The following is a 17189-nucleotide window of genomic DNA, read 5'->3' as shown; positions in this document are numbered from 1 at the left end:
TTTTTTTTAATACTATGGAGAACTACTACTGTTCATCTCATAACACAAACTTTGGTTGATGTGGTCTGAAGTGTGTGAACTTTGTTATATTTCGTGACTACTTTGTAGCATACAAATGTTAATGTCACAACAAAATGGCTACAATGATACACTTCACCCTTAATCCTACACACTCATATGTGCTACTTATAATTAATTATTTTATTTATTAGATGTAGCCTGCTAACAGTCAACCTATTGTATGAGTAGTTAGCTTTAGCATTGGCTATAAAATGAGCTATAGCCAGCAGCTGGCTATACTATTGAACTTGCTCTGAGAACCGTGAAACCACCCATTCCCATCTCTCTCACTTCCACGTATACAGTTTGCCTACACGAGAGTAAAACCACTCGCTAAACTTAGGACGCGTTCGAAGTAATCTTCAGCGCACGTAAAACGAAGAAATCCATTAATATATGATTAATTGAGTATAGCTTTGCAAACTTAAAAAATAAATTAATCTGATTTTTTAAACAAATTTCATATAAAACTTTTTTTCAAAAAATACACCGTTTAACAGCTTGAGAAGCGTGCGCACGGAAAATGAGAAAAAAAATGTTTCTCCTTGGTCGGTTTCAAAAGCAGCTTTAGGGGGTGTTTAGATCGAGAAAAATTTTAGAAAAAGTGTCACATCAAATATTTGACCGAATATTGGAAGGGGTTTTCGGACACAAATGAAAAAACAAATTTCACGGCTAGTCTGTAAACCGCGAGACGAATCTTTTGAGCCTAATTAATCTATCATTAACATATGTTGATTACTTTAGTACTTATGGCTAATCATAGACTAATTAGGCTCAAAAGATTCATCTCAAGATTTCTTCTATAACTGTGCAATTAGTTTTTTGTTCATCTATATTTAATATTCAAAAATTCGATGTGATGTTTTTGGAAAAAAAATTTAGTAACTAAACAAGGCCTTAGCTAGTAGTATTTGAGACCGGAGTACACTCGTCCATCTGATTGCAAGCACACGAGAGAACAGTAAGGACAGAGCACCCGATCCTACGGCTGCGAGCGGGGGCAGAGTCAATGCGAATCAACCGACCACCCTCTGGCGGGTCCGGATCCTCACTGTTTATGTGAGTGATACAGTGAATTAATGTTATGAATAGTGCAAAAATACTATTTTGATTCAACGGCTGAGAGGTGTACCAAATACAAATTACTATAACACATTTGTATTTTGTACTCGAATGCAGACGATCTCATCCCCCCAATGTCCCCCATTCGTCCACTGCAGAGCGGTACAAATGAGCGAGCGCATGGCGCAGCGGCAGGTGTCGGAGCCGGACGACGAGATCTGGTCAGAGGAGGCGACGCGAGTCCGGTCCAGGAGCGAAAGCAAAAGCCGCCGCCGTCGTCGTCGCGGCGCGGGGCGGGGTGCCGCTCTCGCTGCCCGCCGGGGCCCCTCTCGCCAGCCGCCCCCACCCGCACCAAACTCGATCCGGAACGGATGGCTGCACGTCACGACGCGGACAGCCTTGGCCCACGGCGATAAAGCGACTCGCCTATCGTCTTCACGCTCTGATCAGACATGCGAATTATTAGGGCTTAAAAAAGGAAGAAACGGTGCGCCAGCGGCAGATCGATGTGCTGCTGCTGCTTGCTCACTTGTTTCCTTCCGTTTTATGTTTGGTACAGCTAGTTTCGTGAGAATTCTTCAGCTTGACGAGTCAAAGCAATTTTGGTGTTTCAGGATAGGCGGTTAGGGGAGCACACAATTTTTTAAGTTTACCAGCTATACATGTATCTTGGCACACATCAGCACCTGCAATATATGATTTTACAGGTGTTAAATTATAACAATTCTATCGCCATCATGCTCAATTTTCTACTAGCGTGCAACTGTTGCCAAGCTCTCAAAGGCTTATTCAGTTAACAGTGTCATCTTGGAGCAGAGGTTAACTGGATGCGGCTATTCCTTCTTCCTCGACTCCAAGCTGTGGGAATCAAGAACATGTTCTTGATCAATTGGTAGTGATGCCCACTCGTTGTCTCAAGCTCCAGGTCCCATTTTCAGTAGGGAACAAATGGTATAGTAGAAACTAATGACAAGACGCGACCACAGATGCGCACCCAACTACCCAAGCCTCCCGTTCCAAGAAGCAAAGCCATGACAGTGATGCAGCTAAGCACAGTGCACTTGAACACTCACAGTGCCACAGTTAGGCGCACAAGATTAACCTAGCAAGGAAATGAGAACTTAGAACATCACAGGCAAGAATTTTTTGACTGGAAATTCTTCAGTTCACCAAATTTTTCATCATCATCATTGCCGGCTCATCGGCGCAGCAAAAACTACGGAGATTTTCATCATCACTAACATGACAGCAAAACCAGCAAAATTTTGCATCCTAAAACCCTTCTAGTGCTTCTCCTTGCCCTTCCTCTATAGCGGCGGATCGAGAAACCAAATGAGAAAAAAGGAAGAAATTTAAATCAAAGATCTTGGGCCTATATACATTAATCCTAAGTAACCACCCTTCGAGGATCGATCGATTCGAGGCTAATTTGGTTGGGTCACTTGATGAACGCTACTATAGATCAAGGACCTAATCGAAAGACCCCTCCTTGGCCGAGAGTCGCTTCAAGAACTCGTAGGTGGTAACCATGGTGGCCGCGGAGAGCGACATGGATCCCCACCTCGGCCCGAGCCCGCGGTAGCACGCCGCCCACCCGCCTTCCTTGAGCAGGCCGCGAACCGTGCTCTTGAGCGTCGGCCGCGCCGCCGCCGCCCCCTCGGTTTCCATTACCTGGATGCGCGTCTTGACGGTGTCCAGCGGCATGGTCACGATCGCCGACGCGCCCCCTGCCAAGGCGGCGCTCGCGCCCTGCACCGCCATCAGCGACGGGTAGCTCTCCGAGCGTTCGGCGCCGACGATGCGCCAGATGAAGCGCTGCGCCATGGCGTACGACGCCCACCACACGGCGTTGGATGGAGCGTACGTCACGATGGAGAGGCCGAAGCCGCGGTACAGGCCACGGACGCCGTCGGCGAGGAGGATCTTCTTGAAGGCGTCCACGCCGCCGCGGTAGCGGCAAGTGGAGGACGTCTGGACCATCAGCCGCTGGCTGATGACGTCGACGGGCGTCCACACGACCTGCGCGGCGATGGCAGCGGAAACGCCCCCGGCGGCGGAGGCGGCGGCCGATGCCGCGGGCTCCGAGACGCCGAGTCGGACGGCGGCGGATCCGACCGAACTCTTGGTTGCCTCGAGCGCTGCCATGTAGAGAGCGCGAGCCGGCACCGTGCCGGCCAGCGACGCGCCGAACCCACGGTAGAACCCCCGGAGGCCCTCCCGCCTGAGGATGGCGGCCGCGGTCGCGGTGGCCGCCTGCGGCGGCGGCGCCACCTGCAGATGCGTCTTGACCACGACGGCCGGGTACAGCGCCGCGGAGACTCCCGAGAAGAGCGCCGCGCCGAGCACGAAGAACCGCGACTTGTCGAGCATCTCCCAGTTCACCTCCGCGGGCAGCCGCCGGATCTCATCGGCCGCTACCGCCGCGCCGCCCTCCTCGTCCATATCCACAACACCAAAGCTCATCCTTCCAGCCTTGCCTTCCTCCTCCTAACACCTACTCACCGACCAAACCCAGATCAAACCTTCATCCAAAACAGCTCAAACCACGACGCCCCCCACCTCGGCCACCGACGACACCCACTCCGGCGAGGCAAATCCAACGACGGCAGAAGAAAAAAAAAACGAAAAACAACCAAACACTTCGGAATCGTGAAACGGGGAAAGTGAGAAGCAGCGAAGAGCGAGCGATTTCTCGGGATCCCGAGGGGGTAAGCGAATATTTATACGAAATGTTGGTGGCGTGGCCGCGCTGCGCTGCCTTATCCCGAGCCCGGAGCGAGATGTCCGGACGGCCACCGCCACGTGACGGTGGCGGTGCTTGTCGGGGAGCTCCCCTTATCGGTTGCTGCTTGCGAGGGGGTGACCGGAGATCGCCGGTGAGACGGTGGGCCTCCCGCCCATTGGCTGGATCGCGGGAAAGCAGGCCACCGTTTCAGAGCGCACGCATCTTTATTTTCTTTTTTGAGTCGGAGTGTTGCGCACACAGAGACACCTCGCGCGCGCCCACGATACCAAGCGCAATGAATTGCCAAGGCTACGTCGCCGACATGTGGGCCCACGGGTTTTTCTGTGTGCCGTGCGTTGCGTGGCCAGATCATGATTGCATCAGGGTTTACACGGACAGTCAGAGAGTCAATCCATTCGTCAGTTTTTTACTTGAAACTTGATTACAGATAATCGATCCTTATAAGCATCCGTGGTATATGATGATTGTTGTGGCGAAAGAGTGAAACGTTTGGTAAGCACGTATATTGTTCTTTGTGTGAAAGAAATCATTAAAAAGGTTGTCATGTATTAGGACAACACAGATAAGCTCTCATGAGTTGTTTCTCGTGTATCTGTGGGTCTCTCTTCCATTTATTTAAAAGGCACGTCAAATGGTGAGATAATATGGACAATTTTGTTTGGTAAAAGCACTTAAAAGATAACTCAATCGAAATAGTTGAAGATATATGATTTGGTTTACAAAGAAAAGCTTTGCAGGCTACGTTAGATTAGTTAGTCCGTATATATGGTTATGTTACACACGAAATATACAGATTATTGTAGGTAACAAGTATAACAAACTTGTTATACATAAGTGTGAAAACTTGTTAGGTTTCTCTAACGACATGGACGAGTGCGAAAGCCTAGCCAAACATGTATTCCTTTATATGTTGAAATAATCACATTATTCATAGAGAATGTTACTAGATGTTTGTGTATTTGTGTATTTGTTCGACCGATGTCTAATTAAAAGTGTAAAATAACACCATATATAATGGCGCGATGCAATGATATGCATTTAAACCCATACCAGCGTCGCATATGATAGGGTCACACCAGAGGTGAATGGTCTTTGGTCATATATGTAGCAATTTTTAATTGTATAAGCTGTTTCTAAGAAAATCACTGATCCAAAACTCAAGAAAAAGTATAACCTAACAAGTAACAGGACCAACTATAATCAATGCTTCAGTCCCCACAGGTACTTAATTACCTCAGAATAACACATCCTGGTTTTATACAATAATTCACTTTTGAAGTGACATTTGTTAGGTACTTATCCATATTTTCAGGTAACATAATTGAATTTTAGATATATGTTTGCTCATTTGTTTCATTTAAAATTCTACATAAACATATGAAATTATAACGGTCTTGAGTTGTAAATCAAATCGTACAAAAATAACTAATAATTATATAATTTTTTTAAATAAGATGAGCGGCTAAACCTATATTAAAACGTCAATAACATTAAAATGTCAATAACGTGGAGCAAGTGCAAGTAAAGAGTGGGCTTAAGAAATGCACTCCATGTCAATTCGAAAGGAACCAGGATCGACCAAATCATGCAACTCACAATCCCGCGTGGTTTTCGCAGACGGGTCCATGTCAGTCTCATGCATCGTGATGCCGCACGCACCCCCGGCCTCAGTCCCACTGACAAGCGGGCCCGGCCCCTGGGTGCGCGCGTGACGGGTTGGCGGCGCGATTTCGTGAGTCGTGCGGGATGCGGGTTGTTGGGCGCCCGTAGAGTTGGGAGGATCGGTGGGCTACGGGGCCAGAATTCTAGTGGCCGGGATGCGACAGACGTGGCCGTTGGATTCCCGAGGGGACGCCACGGCCGGCCGGCGCTTCAGCCGCGGCGGCCGACTGGCCGAGACGAAAAGCGAAAACATCGGGCGGGCGGCGCCGCGGCGTGTGGCTCAGCCCGTGTACGGTGTACAGTTCCTGATATGCACAGCTAGTGCTCGATCGGCTACTTCTGTCTCGTAGACGGAGAAACTCCTATTTTAAATTTTCAATTTTAAAACTGATTTTGAATTTTTTTCATCACAGTTTATTTTTTCGTCTTTGGTTTTAGCCTAAAGAAAGTAGGTATGTTAATATCTTTCTTTTACAAATATATCATTTGTTTTTTTTAAAGGCCAAAAAATAGACTTCATCCATCAGCCCTATGCAATCCTGACCGTTTTCGTTACTAATCCAGGCATACGGCGAATCAAGGATTAACCAGTACATATAAGAGTATCTCTAAGAGAATAACCATCTCACTTGTCATATTTAAATTTAGCAATTTTGCAAAAAAAATGTTTTTCAAGAGAATAACTATTTGACTTGTCATGCTATTTGAATAGCTAAACCAGAGTCCTCAATGGCCAAATCTAACAACTCATTCCTCCACTAGCACAATTGCTATCCATGGGCCCTGCGTGAGTGGGACCCTCTTGTCATTCTTCCCTTGCTAGAATTGGAGAGAGTGGATGGATAGTCTCTTAGAGATTCTCTATGAATTTGAGTTGTTAAAACTAAAGTGAATGACTAAATTTTGATTTGAAGTGGTGTTAATGCCCTCGAATAATTCACTCGATTGAATGAGTGGTGTTGATGCCCATGTCCATCTCAAGTCTCAACCGGCCCGAGTAATATGCAAGAGATGGTCAAGCTAACCAAATAGCATCAGCCATTGCACGATACTCTCGCTGTACTGATATATACTGGAGATTGCTTATTTGCATGTAGACCTTCAGTTTTGAATATTTGCAACATGTGGTGCAATGCTAGCGAGTAAACTAATCACCAAAGTACATTGATTTGGGGAACGGTCCAATGCTATGGACCAAAACGAAGACAATGGGAGGTAAAGCCGTTGAACCGTTGCCGAAGATTCCTAAAACTGGCTATCTATAGATGTGTTGCTACCAGTTGAAACTTTGGAAGAAGTGATCGAGTGCTTAGAGCAAGTATAATAGTAGGCTATAAGTTGACTATAACCTGATGTGGAGAAAAGAGGTAATGAAAAAGAGAGGGGTTGGCTCTCATACAAGAGCCAGCTATACTACAACTCTAAAAAAATGCATTAAATATAAAGGTAAGAGAAAAAAATAAGAGATAAAAATTATAGTCAACCTTATAGTCAATCTATTACATGTGTTGACTATAATATAAACTTATAGCTAGTAAGTTGGCTTTACTATTAAACTTGCTCTAAGAGCAAGTTCAATAGTATAGCCAACTATCAGCTCCAATTCATCTATAGCCAACTGATACAATAGCTACCTATAAAACATATACCATCATGTCTCACATGTTATACACACATTGCGTATTGGAGTCCGTACTGTAGCTGGCTACAAATTAATAGCTCACTTGTCTTCTCTCTTATCTCCTTAAAACATGTTTATAGCCTGCTATTGTACCTGCTCTTACAAGAACTGAAACAAAGACAAGTACTCCAAGCATCAGGCACGATACTGAAGAACTGTACACTGCAGCTCGAAATTTCAGTGTCACGCAGTCTACCGACAATTCACTCCCCCTTTTACTTTTGCTTATATCTATAAACCAAAATTTAAGTTATTAATTTTAAATTGAATAATTTTATATTTTTTTATTTTAGTTTATCTTTCGATATTAGTTTTTAGATAGCTAAAATATGTATATAATATTTTATGCATAAATGATTTTTTTGCAACTATATCATTTGATTTTTTGCAAGACCACACCAGATTCACAGGCAAAACACCGTCGTCCAACGATCAGAAGATCGAATTGGGATTCTGGAGACCAAATGGCAATTAAAAAGAGAGCCATCTGGTGGTTACTAATTAGTGACCGCACAGTACTCACGGCGTACGTTTAATTTGTCATGAAAAAAAGAAAGAACTGAAAATTCGAGCGAAAGTTACACGAACAGATCGGTGGAGCCTGGAGCTAGCTAGCAAATCCAGCTCTCTCTCTCTCTCTTTCCCCCGGAGACTCCAAGAGCCGGACTAAACCACACCTGCCTCCTTTCCAATGGAAAGCGTACGTTCCGGCCAGAAATCTGATTTCGTTTGCCTTGCCCTTCCTCCAACCGTGGAGCCTCGGAAGCGTACGTACCACACGTTTTTAGGCTTTAGCAGCCCTGCACGCCCAGACACCCGAGTCGACGAGGACGAGACGAGGACACGAACGTTTCTTGCTGCTCGTCACGCATGGCGCGGCGCGGCACGGCGGCACTCCGGGTAGCCGACAAGCGAGAGCGAGGCCCCCCCGATTCGGCCGGCTTCTGGATTGTGTTTTTTTTTTCCCTCGTATAAACTGGGCTGATGGGCCTCTCCGTTGGCACGTCTAGTATATTTTTGGCCCAGAAGGAGAGGTGAAGGCCCAGCAAGAACGGTTCCCATGCCTCTGATTATCAAACTGTTATCATGCGTGTTTGAAGTTTGAACATAACATGAGTCAGGAAAATTTACTACTCCGGTATGGCACTATTTTCTTCTCCGTTCATTCGTCTAGACTTGTCGTTTGTTTGTTTCGAAAGGGACACGCAGATTGATAATATATACTGTACTTGTTTGACATGACTCTGAATACTACACTAGTGATGTGCTTCTATATGATGAAGAAGTGTGCTTATCAGTTTATTTTGAAACCGAACAAGTCTGCTTAATTTAGCCCAACATGTTTCCACGACGCTGCGTCATGCTCCGCAGCCAATCCTTAGATCTTGCTTCCTGCATTGGTGTTTGAAGTCCAGCACCCGTTTGTGATTGGTATTTGCATAGCTTCTTGACATCATTTGATTAATTCTCTCGTGACAAAAATGTTGCCTGATTCTCCAACATTCCTCCGGTGTCAATGGAACTCAGGCCGATGTTATAGGCTGGAGTATATGTCTGGTTTTGTTATGTAGACCTAGAGCAAAAGCTCAGTGAAGTCAATTGTCGAATAAAGTTGTTCACGCGCTCATTGACCTCTTCTGAAGTTTACCTTTTCTTTCTGAGAAGGACCAGTCTGAATTTTATTATATATACTGACGTATTTCACCCCTCTAGATTCCACGGTTGCCTACCGTGATCTATTTTGTTTTACAGGACCTGATCATCCCTTAACAGTGCTAACGAATAATGATCCAAGAATATTAGGAATGGTCATGTAAGAATACGTTTTTATGAGATGAAAGAGTACACAGTAATAGTCAAGGTGCTAAAAAAGATGATTTGCAAGAAAATTTCGGTGCCATTCGAGTCTGATAAGACCGTGTGGAAGACGCGTTTCTGAAGACTACAAAGTGGCCAAGGGGCAAATGCACTTGAATTTGTTATGAAGACGAAGACGCATGATGCTGTGGATCTACATACTTGGGGGGAATTCACCTCAGAAATGAATCTCAAGTACTCTACGAGAATTCGCTAAAAAAAAATGTACTCTACAAAGATTCACAAATTTGGAAAATTGGGCGAATACTTCATGCCAAGCATGTACTATAAGAAAGTCGAGCGGGTTGGACAAAGTGAGCCCTCTGCTCCCAACCACGACTACTCTGCTAGCTAATCTATGACTGTTTTTCTCTGAACAACAAGGAGTGAACACCCTTATGCCAACAAAGACGATAAGCAAAACAATGAAAAGAACTTCCATATAGTCCTTAGGTTCTACTGCGTACTATCATCTAGCACCAACATCTGATCGGTGCTGATTTTGAGCACCTTATTCTTCGTCTCATGAAAAAGGAAAATGAAGGCATAACTCATGATCACTATACTACTAGTATTGGTGCCAGCGGCGGATCCAATAATTTTCGTGCGACTTGACAAACTTAACGACGATTCTACACCGTTGCATATTTTACCTGCACCATCACCTACATTTTTAGTTTATGTTTTTTATGTGTGTCAAATATTATCTTCCAAATAGAAAGATAATGCGCTGAGCAAGGAGTTGCAGTTCTCATGAGTAATGACTTGTATTTCTTCTTGATCTGATCCTCCTTGGCCCTCTTCTCCCCCAGATATTATCCTACTATCTCTATCTCATAATAACCTTATTTTTTGTTTTTCCTCGTCTAAGTTTGACCATTCGTCTTATTTGAAAAATTTGTACAAAAGCTTCAAAAATTAGTCATGTATAAAGTACTATTTATATTTTATCATCTAGTAATAATAAAAATATTAATCGTAAAAAAATTTTAAATAAGATGAATGGTCAAACATTGGACATGGAAAAACGAAAAATAAAGTTATTATGGGACGGAGGTAGTATTTGCATCATCTTACATTATGCATTTTGCTTTCCCGATACTATTTTTCAGCTAATTTATTCCCTTGACATCAGGACAAATTTTAGTATAGTATATTGGTGGATTTGTCAGTTGAGAACTTGGATAAGATTAATCTTTGGCCGCAGTGGCGTCCACCGTCCAGTTTGAAGGTGGCGACATGATATTTTGTCCTACCAATAAAAAAACCTTTTTTTAGATGTACCAATAAAATACCTAATCCCCTAGCAGTACATCCTTGGCTTTGTTGTTAGAATGGATAAGAATCCCCAAAGCACTTGAAGCTGGCAAAGGTGTCGGCCTTCTAGAATATTCTAACTGATCACTAGCCTTTGAAAGTTCAAACCAGTTTGCCTTTTTCTCTCTCTCTAGCGCCGTGGCATCACGTGTGCCATGTTTTGAGATCGTAGTTAGTACAATATTGCAATGCGCGATCACGACTTAAAATCATATACGTGCTTTATCGCAATCGTGCGAGCTCTTATGTAGGTCTTTCTTACAGGTAGCTGGGTATCTAGGTTGTGATAAACTGTGAAAGCGTGTGCACGCAATAACAGTACTCCCACCATATTTAACTATGTATTTTATTTTAAATTTTTTACATAATTATTTTTTATATCATTTCATTTATTACTAAATATACTTTTATCCATATATATAGCTTTATATATTTTATAAAATAATTTAAATAAGATAAATAGTTAAGTGTGTATAAAAATATCAACGGCACCCATTTAGAGACGGAGGGAGTACTACCGGATAGATGAGCTTAATTATATCTTGTTTTACTTCAGGAATCTCTTAGATATGAGCCCTTCAATTGTGCACAGGAAGGTTCTAGAAACCACTTGCTTCCTGGGTGGTTTTCTTTAGTGTAGTACCGTAGTTTATTGCAAAAGCCGTTTAGGGGTATCTTGTTCAAAGTTTTGTTAGGGCAACGGGGCTTGTTATCCTCAGGACGCAAATCACTAATCTTCCCTGAAGAAATTTTCAAAGCTTCTCTTGCGATTAAGGGCATGTACAACACATGGATAACACATGGATTGGGGATTGTCTCTACTCTAGACATCTCGAATCTAGACAGTTAAAAAGACAACTTATATAACCCATAGTCTATTTTATTGTCTATAAATTGTTTAATGCTTTGCATGTAGTTAAGATCAACTATAAATAAATTTGTGTACACCATTATATTGTTATTTGATAGAAATATATCTAGCATAATGGGTTATTTGGATCCAGAGACTTTTTTAAGTTCTTGTCACATCAGATGTTTAGATATTAATTAGGAGTATTAAATATAGACCGATAACAAAACAATTGCATAAATAAAGGCTATTTTATTAGACAATTTTTTAAGCTTAATTAATTCATGATTAGTAAAATTTTACTGTAACATCAGATTCACTAATCATGGACTAATTAGGTTCAATAGATTCGTCTCGCAAAATAGTTCAGAGTATGGGGTAAGTTTTATTAATAATCTATATTTAATACTTCTAATTAGTGTTCAAATATTCGATGTGACAGGTACTTAACAAGTCTCCGAAAACAAACAGGGTCTAAATAAGAGCAGCATGGAGCATGGTTATAAACTTTTCAGAACCACCTTAGGGGTGGAATTGGATCACCTGCCATTGCTATGCTAATAACACCAAATAAACAGTGCAATGTCATTGGCATGATCTCAGCCGTTCATTTTTAGATGGACAGCCATAGATTCATCTGCTATAACGATTCGGTACGGTAAATTTATTATATTTTTTCTACAATAATTTTACTATAGTATCATACGTCATGTCATCCACAGCACAATGTCATTTTTCCTCTCATGTTTTAGAGTGCTATCCTGCCATTGCTATGTAATGACAGGTGATCCGGACCTCTTAGGGGCTGACGTCTCCGAGATTACCCGAGTTTATTTTTTTAGAAAAAGGTCGTCGGTAAAAGACCGGCTTTGTACGTATCCTGGGATAAAAATTGAATAAGTCGTAAGTGGGAAGTAAAGTGAGAGGATAAGAGAGACGGATCCATCCACCATGCAACGACGCAAAACAAGCGAATTATTTCTTTCCTTCAGCACGGCGTTGAGATGAGTCACCGCCGGGGTCCGTCACAAGTGGCGCCTGCGCGAGAAGCGACACGCCGCGATGGCGTTCCGGCTGCGAACTGAAAGCTACACGAGCATATTTAAAGCGCGGATCACGACAAGGATGACTGGTTCTTCTTCAGTGCAGTGCAGGTCCGCGTGATAGGATGGTGTTGCGAGAAAAAGAGAAAAAAAAGAGAGTAAAGATCTCTGCGACGGGGCGAGTAAAATATGGCAAGATGAGCATCCAACTTGTGCCATTTGTGTTCATGAGGCTGTATTTTAATCTTCAAGCCTTTAGTCTTCGAATCGACTTCATTTGTTTTTCGTCAAATTGGCTTCACTGCAGTTCGTACTCTTAGTTCATCTTCCTGTTTAAATTATAGAATACTATGGCGTTTTTGAATAATTGGGCGCATGGCTGCTATATTTGACAGAGGGTGCAATATAACTTAAGCACGTTAAGTGCCTAATTGTCTCACTGACTTTCGCGGGCAAGTATGCCTGACATAATCAATCAGGTTTAACAACAGCGCAATTTACATCAAGCAGTACAAACTGCAGCTCGTTTAGCTTAAAAATGCATGACTAATACAGTAATACTAGTAATTCTGCACCCTGTCCAATAAAAATGTTAATTTTTTTTGCTTTTCTTGGCACCGATGTTATTGTTTTCTGGCCTCTTGCGAGTTAATTACCTGCTTTATTTAGTACTTTAGTCTAGTAGGTGGTGAGTAGACGGAGAGAGGGTGAGGAATAGATAAAGCCAACAGAATACCAAGGGAAGTAGAGAGAGAGAGAGAGTCTTTGCAGAGGAGAGAAGCGAGGTGAGAACCGAGGAGGCAGCAAGGGAGGAGGTTTGCCGGAGAGGGGACATGCTCCCTCCTCATCTCACAGGTATCCTCTCTCCTCCTCCTCCTCCTCCTCCTCCTCTTGACTCGCTTCACCGAAGACGAAGACCAGATGATCTGTGGTTTGTTTCTCCTCGGCTTTGCGACTCTGTTCCAGCTCAAGCTGATTCTTTGCCCATTGCTGACCGTATCTTGGACCGGCTGATTTGTGGTAGCTCTCTTGGTGGATCTGGCTGGTTTCTTGGTTGTTGAATTGGTTTTAGTTGATAAAAAGGTGCTGAGATTTGAAGATGCATTCTTGGGTGGAGGTGAGGTGGTTGCAGGCTTGCAGCTGCGTGGTCTCTGTGCTAGGAGCCTAAAGACATACTATGATGCTTGTTCTGTTGTTCAGTTTGATAGTTCAGTTATCTGTTTCTAATTGACCACGGTTGGGTACTTGGGTAGGCTGTTTAGTTCCTATGAATTCACTTGCTTTAGTTCTGTGGTGAGGGGTTAAGTAGTTATGGGAACTGGACAGTCTTGCAACTCTGCAAGGTTTGGAACTGTACTGGATCCGAGTATAACTTAAATCAGTTTAAACCTTTTCAGTATTACTTGTTTGCACATAAATTTGCTTGGTGAGGATGTACTGGGATCCAGATGGCATGTCAGCTGTGAACTTGTTTTAGGGGTCAGTTGTGAGCTTTTGAATTTATTGGTTGGCCTTGTCTGGGGTCAACCCGGCCAAAAAAAGCTTTTTCACAAATAAATTTGCTTTCCACATAAGTATTGAGTAGTATGAATATTGGAGGTAGGGGAGAGCCGCTGGCCTTGTGTCACAACGATTTGGAATGGTAGTGCTGAACTGAATTCATTCAAGGAATTTGTCTCATCACATGGTTTGATAGCCTTTACATCTGACATGAGCGATTGGAGTTTTTCAAGGAGTGAACATAGCTTTGTGAACATTTTGTCATGTTCTGGCAAATACATGGATCAGGACAATATTCAACGCGTGCAGATTGATCAGTTTGAGGGAATCTGTCTACGTATAGATATTTTAAGTTTATTTTTCAAGTAACAGAATATGGAAAACAATAGTATGCATTAATCTTTCATTGTCCTTGCGATTGACACCTTCTTTTTACAAAAACTCAGATAGTAGAACTGAAAAGCAAGAGATAAGAAAAGCCATGAGGTGAGACATAAGGAAAAGAGAAAACATGCATAATATTGTTCAATTCTAAGGCACCATTTGGAACAGGGGAAACTTCCCATTTTTGGATGATCTGAATTAATTCTGAATTTCTTACATCTAAATAGGACCTAATATTGCAAATTCCACTCTCTAGATGTCTATTTTCTTGTATATTTAGCTTTCATGCAACTAGATTTATAACACCTACCGCACTATTCTTGCAGAAAATGGCACAGTAATGATTCAGTTTGGTCATAAAATGCCTGACTACGAGTCATCAGCTACCCAATCAACTAGTGGATCTCCTCGTGAAGCATCTGGAATGAGTGAAGGAAGCCTCAACGAGCAGAATGATCAATCTGGTGCGCACTAGACACACAACATACATTTTTTTTGTATCAGTAAATAATATTGCAGTACTGCACCTCCAGGGGAAAAGGGGTGATAGAATCCCTAACCAGAACGGGATATATCTTCTTTGCAATTGCATCTATACTACTGAGGTTATGTGACATTTCTTTTCATGTACTAATGCTAGGTAATCTCGAGGGTTACACGAAAAGTGATGAAGGTAAGATGATGTCAGCTTTATCTCTGGGCAAATCAGAAACTGTGTATGCACATTCGGAACCTGATCGTAGTCAGCCCTTTGTAAGTTTCTTTATGTGGCACCAATCTCGCTAACTTAAATTTCTTGATAGGCAAGCCTGTTAGTCACGCAAGATGCTTCACCTTTTCAGGCCATATCATATCCGTATGCTGATTCGTATTATGCTGGTACTGTGGCGACTTATGGTGCACATGCTATTGTAAGTGGCCTTTTATGCTATTATTTAAGGTTTCCTTCATTAATTCCATTTACATTTTTGTTTTTGCAGTTGTCTGCTATAACTATTCTTGACAATGTTGCTCATTTACCTTTTTGGTTCCAAGCTTCCTATCAAATATTCTTGTGTTCTCTGTGTGCATGTGCTTTAGGTATTATATATATTCATGGGTTATTAAGAATGTGATTTCGTTTCGATGGAATAATATCTGAGTTTTTACTAAACTCAGCAAAGTTCCAATCAATTTTGTAGTGTGCAAAGGCAGCGTGCTATTTTTGATATGTTCTCGCTGTCATCCTCCTGACGAGAATAATTTAAATTTCTTGCATACGCTAGGCCCAATATGTTTCTATTCAATATCACAAACTCATCCACATCTCATTTCGATGATTCAAACAGATGCATCCTCAGATTGTGGGTATGATGTCATCCTCTCGAGTCCCATTACCAATAGAACCAACTACTGAAGAGCCTATTTATGTAAATGCAAAGCAATACCATGCGATTCTCCGAAGGAGACAACTCCGTGCAAAGTTAGAGGCTGAAAACAAGCTAGTGAAAAATCGCAAGGTACTTCCATCCCCTTTCTTGAGAAACTAGTCATTGGCCATTTTTTGCTTTGAATGTGTGAAAAATTCTCCTCCTCCTTTCCCTTTCCTTTCATGAATTCTAGCTCACGGTATCACTAAAAGTAGTGTAACGTTTATATTTGTGTTCAGCCATACCTCCATGAATCCCGGCATCAACATGCGATGAAGAGAGCTCGGGGAACAGGAGGGAGATTCCTCAACACAAAGCAGCAGTCTGAAGCTTCCGGTGGTGCCTCCCCAAGGCGGTCTGACCATGCTGGCATCGCTGCAAACGGCGTTGCATTCTCAAAGCACGAACACAGCTTGTCGTCCAGTGATCTCCACCATCATCATCATCATCATCATCGTGGGAGAGAGGGCGCTTGAGGCAGCAGCTGATCCTGGCCGTTGCTCCCATGGCAAATCATCCTTGGCTTAATGTGTGGTGCCCAGGCCCAGCAAATTTAACTGAACATCTGTGTAGACTGATGGATTTGGGTGGGTTTTGTGCAATTGTAACTAGGGGGCTTGACTTCCCTGTCTGTCGTTTCTCTGCCTCCTTGGTATGGAGACGGTGCAGCAGCTGCAGCTACTGGCAGTAATCTGATCATGGTAGACTTGTGACGAGAGGAAACTGGCACCCCCGTTTCGTTTCCTGCCACCCTTCCGCAATTGCCGTGTCGCTTTTAAAACTATGTTATTCAGTAACCAGTACTTGCCGACTGAGGTTTCTGTCAATTATACAAATGTATGTGTTCTCTATAAGTTCTGGGGGCATTTAACTTTTTATCGCTTAAACGAGCATTTAACTTTTTATCGCTTAAACGAATGTTCGTAACAGAATATTAGCACTGAAATTGATTATCTTTTGGGTAAACTTCAGACATACTGCAAGAAGCTCAAAACAAAATTTGACCAACTCATTTAAATCGATGGCCTATGGTCTATGGAAGGCTCCGCGCCGTCCGCCGGCACACTGGGACGACGCACGCTCAAGGCTTCAACGATGGACTGCCGACCGATCCACCACACCGCCGCAGCCAGGATGAAGTTCGCACTACATCGCCGATCTTCATCAACGTCTATCGATCTATGGGCAGTTTGAGGTGCTTTTCCTAACTGTAGCTTTTCTCAGAAGCTGCTTCTGCCAGAAGCTGCCCCAAACGGTCCACAACTTCTGAGAATATGTAGATACAGATTCTGAAAAATAAACTAAGAATCCAAAATCTGGAGAAGCTGTATTTAGCAGCTTTTTCAGATTCTCAGAAACTGACTACCAACCAGCTGCTTCTTAGAATCTAAAGTTCAATTCTAAAGTTCTCCAAACAGACCCTATAACTGCCTTACACAATCTGGATCGACATCCATTATCCATAGATCCATGAAATTAATTCTTACTGGCAACGCCTACTATATGTCAACTTAAGTGCAGTTAACTCCCTCCGATCCAACTTTCTTTTGTAGCATTATTTAAATTTATATTAATACTAACAAGTTTAAATTATTAATTTCTCTTGTTTTCCGCT

General features: G+C 42.8%; 2 protein-coding genes across 3 annotated transcripts; one reads left to right on the top strand and one right to left on the bottom strand.

The window, feature by feature from the left end:
* Window positions 1–2243: 2243 nt before the first annotated feature.
* On the bottom strand, window positions 2244–3822 carry LOC102705701 (solute carrier family 25 member 44). Its single transcript, XM_006649426.3, has one exon. The coding sequence runs from the start codon at window positions 3586–3588 to the stop codon at window positions 2596–2598; it is 993 nt and encodes a 330-aa protein (XP_006649489.2). The 5' UTR covers window positions 3589–3822; the 3' UTR covers window positions 2244–2595.
* A 9154-nt stretch (window positions 3823–12976) lies between these two features.
* Window positions 12977–16335, top strand: LOC102705415 (nuclear transcription factor Y subunit A-7). Of its 2 annotated transcripts, none has more exons than XM_040522213.1 (6): window positions 12977–13136; window positions 14492–14629; window positions 14806–14881; window positions 14974–15076; window positions 15494–15664; window positions 15814–16335. In XM_040522213.1, the coding sequence occupies exons 1-6, from the start codon at window positions 13115–13117 to the stop codon at window positions 16048–16050; spliced, it is 747 nt and encodes a 248-aa protein (XP_040378147.1). In that variant the 5' UTR covers window positions 12977–13114; the 3' UTR covers window positions 16051–16335. The 2 variants fall into 2 exon arrangements, with proteins under 2 accessions (XP_040378147.1, XP_006649488.1); XM_006649425.3 differs by having other exon boundaries at window positions 12979–13136; window positions 14806–14918; window positions 15008–15076.
* Window positions 16336–17189: the final 854 nt, after the last annotated feature.

Source organism: Oryza brachyantha, chromosome 3 (assembly GCF_000231095.2).
Source record: "Oryza brachyantha chromosome 3, ObraRS2, whole genome shotgun sequence".
Classification (NCBI taxonomy): Eukaryota; Viridiplantae; Streptophyta; class Magnoliopsida; order Poales; family Poaceae; genus Oryza; species Oryza brachyantha.
This window is presented reverse-complemented; position numbering and strand designations above follow the sequence as displayed.

Bases quoted from the DNA above. Each gene is read 5' to 3' on its own strand.
- LOC102705415 (XM_006649425.3), top strand. From the start codon at position 13,115: ATGCTCCCTCCTCATCTCACAG. The intron at 13,137-14,491 runs GTATCCTCTCTC...CTATTCTTGCAG, and splicing joins GCTCCCTCCTCATCTCACAG to AAAATGGCACAGTAATGATT. The intron at 15,665-15,813 runs GTACTTCCATCC...ATTTGTGTTCAG, and splicing joins AGCTAGTGAAAAATCGCAAG to CCATACCTCCATGAATCCCG.
- LOC102705701 (XM_006649426.3), bottom strand. From the start codon at position 3,588: ATGAGCTTTGGTGTTGTGGATATGGACGAGGAGGGCGGCGCGGCGGTA.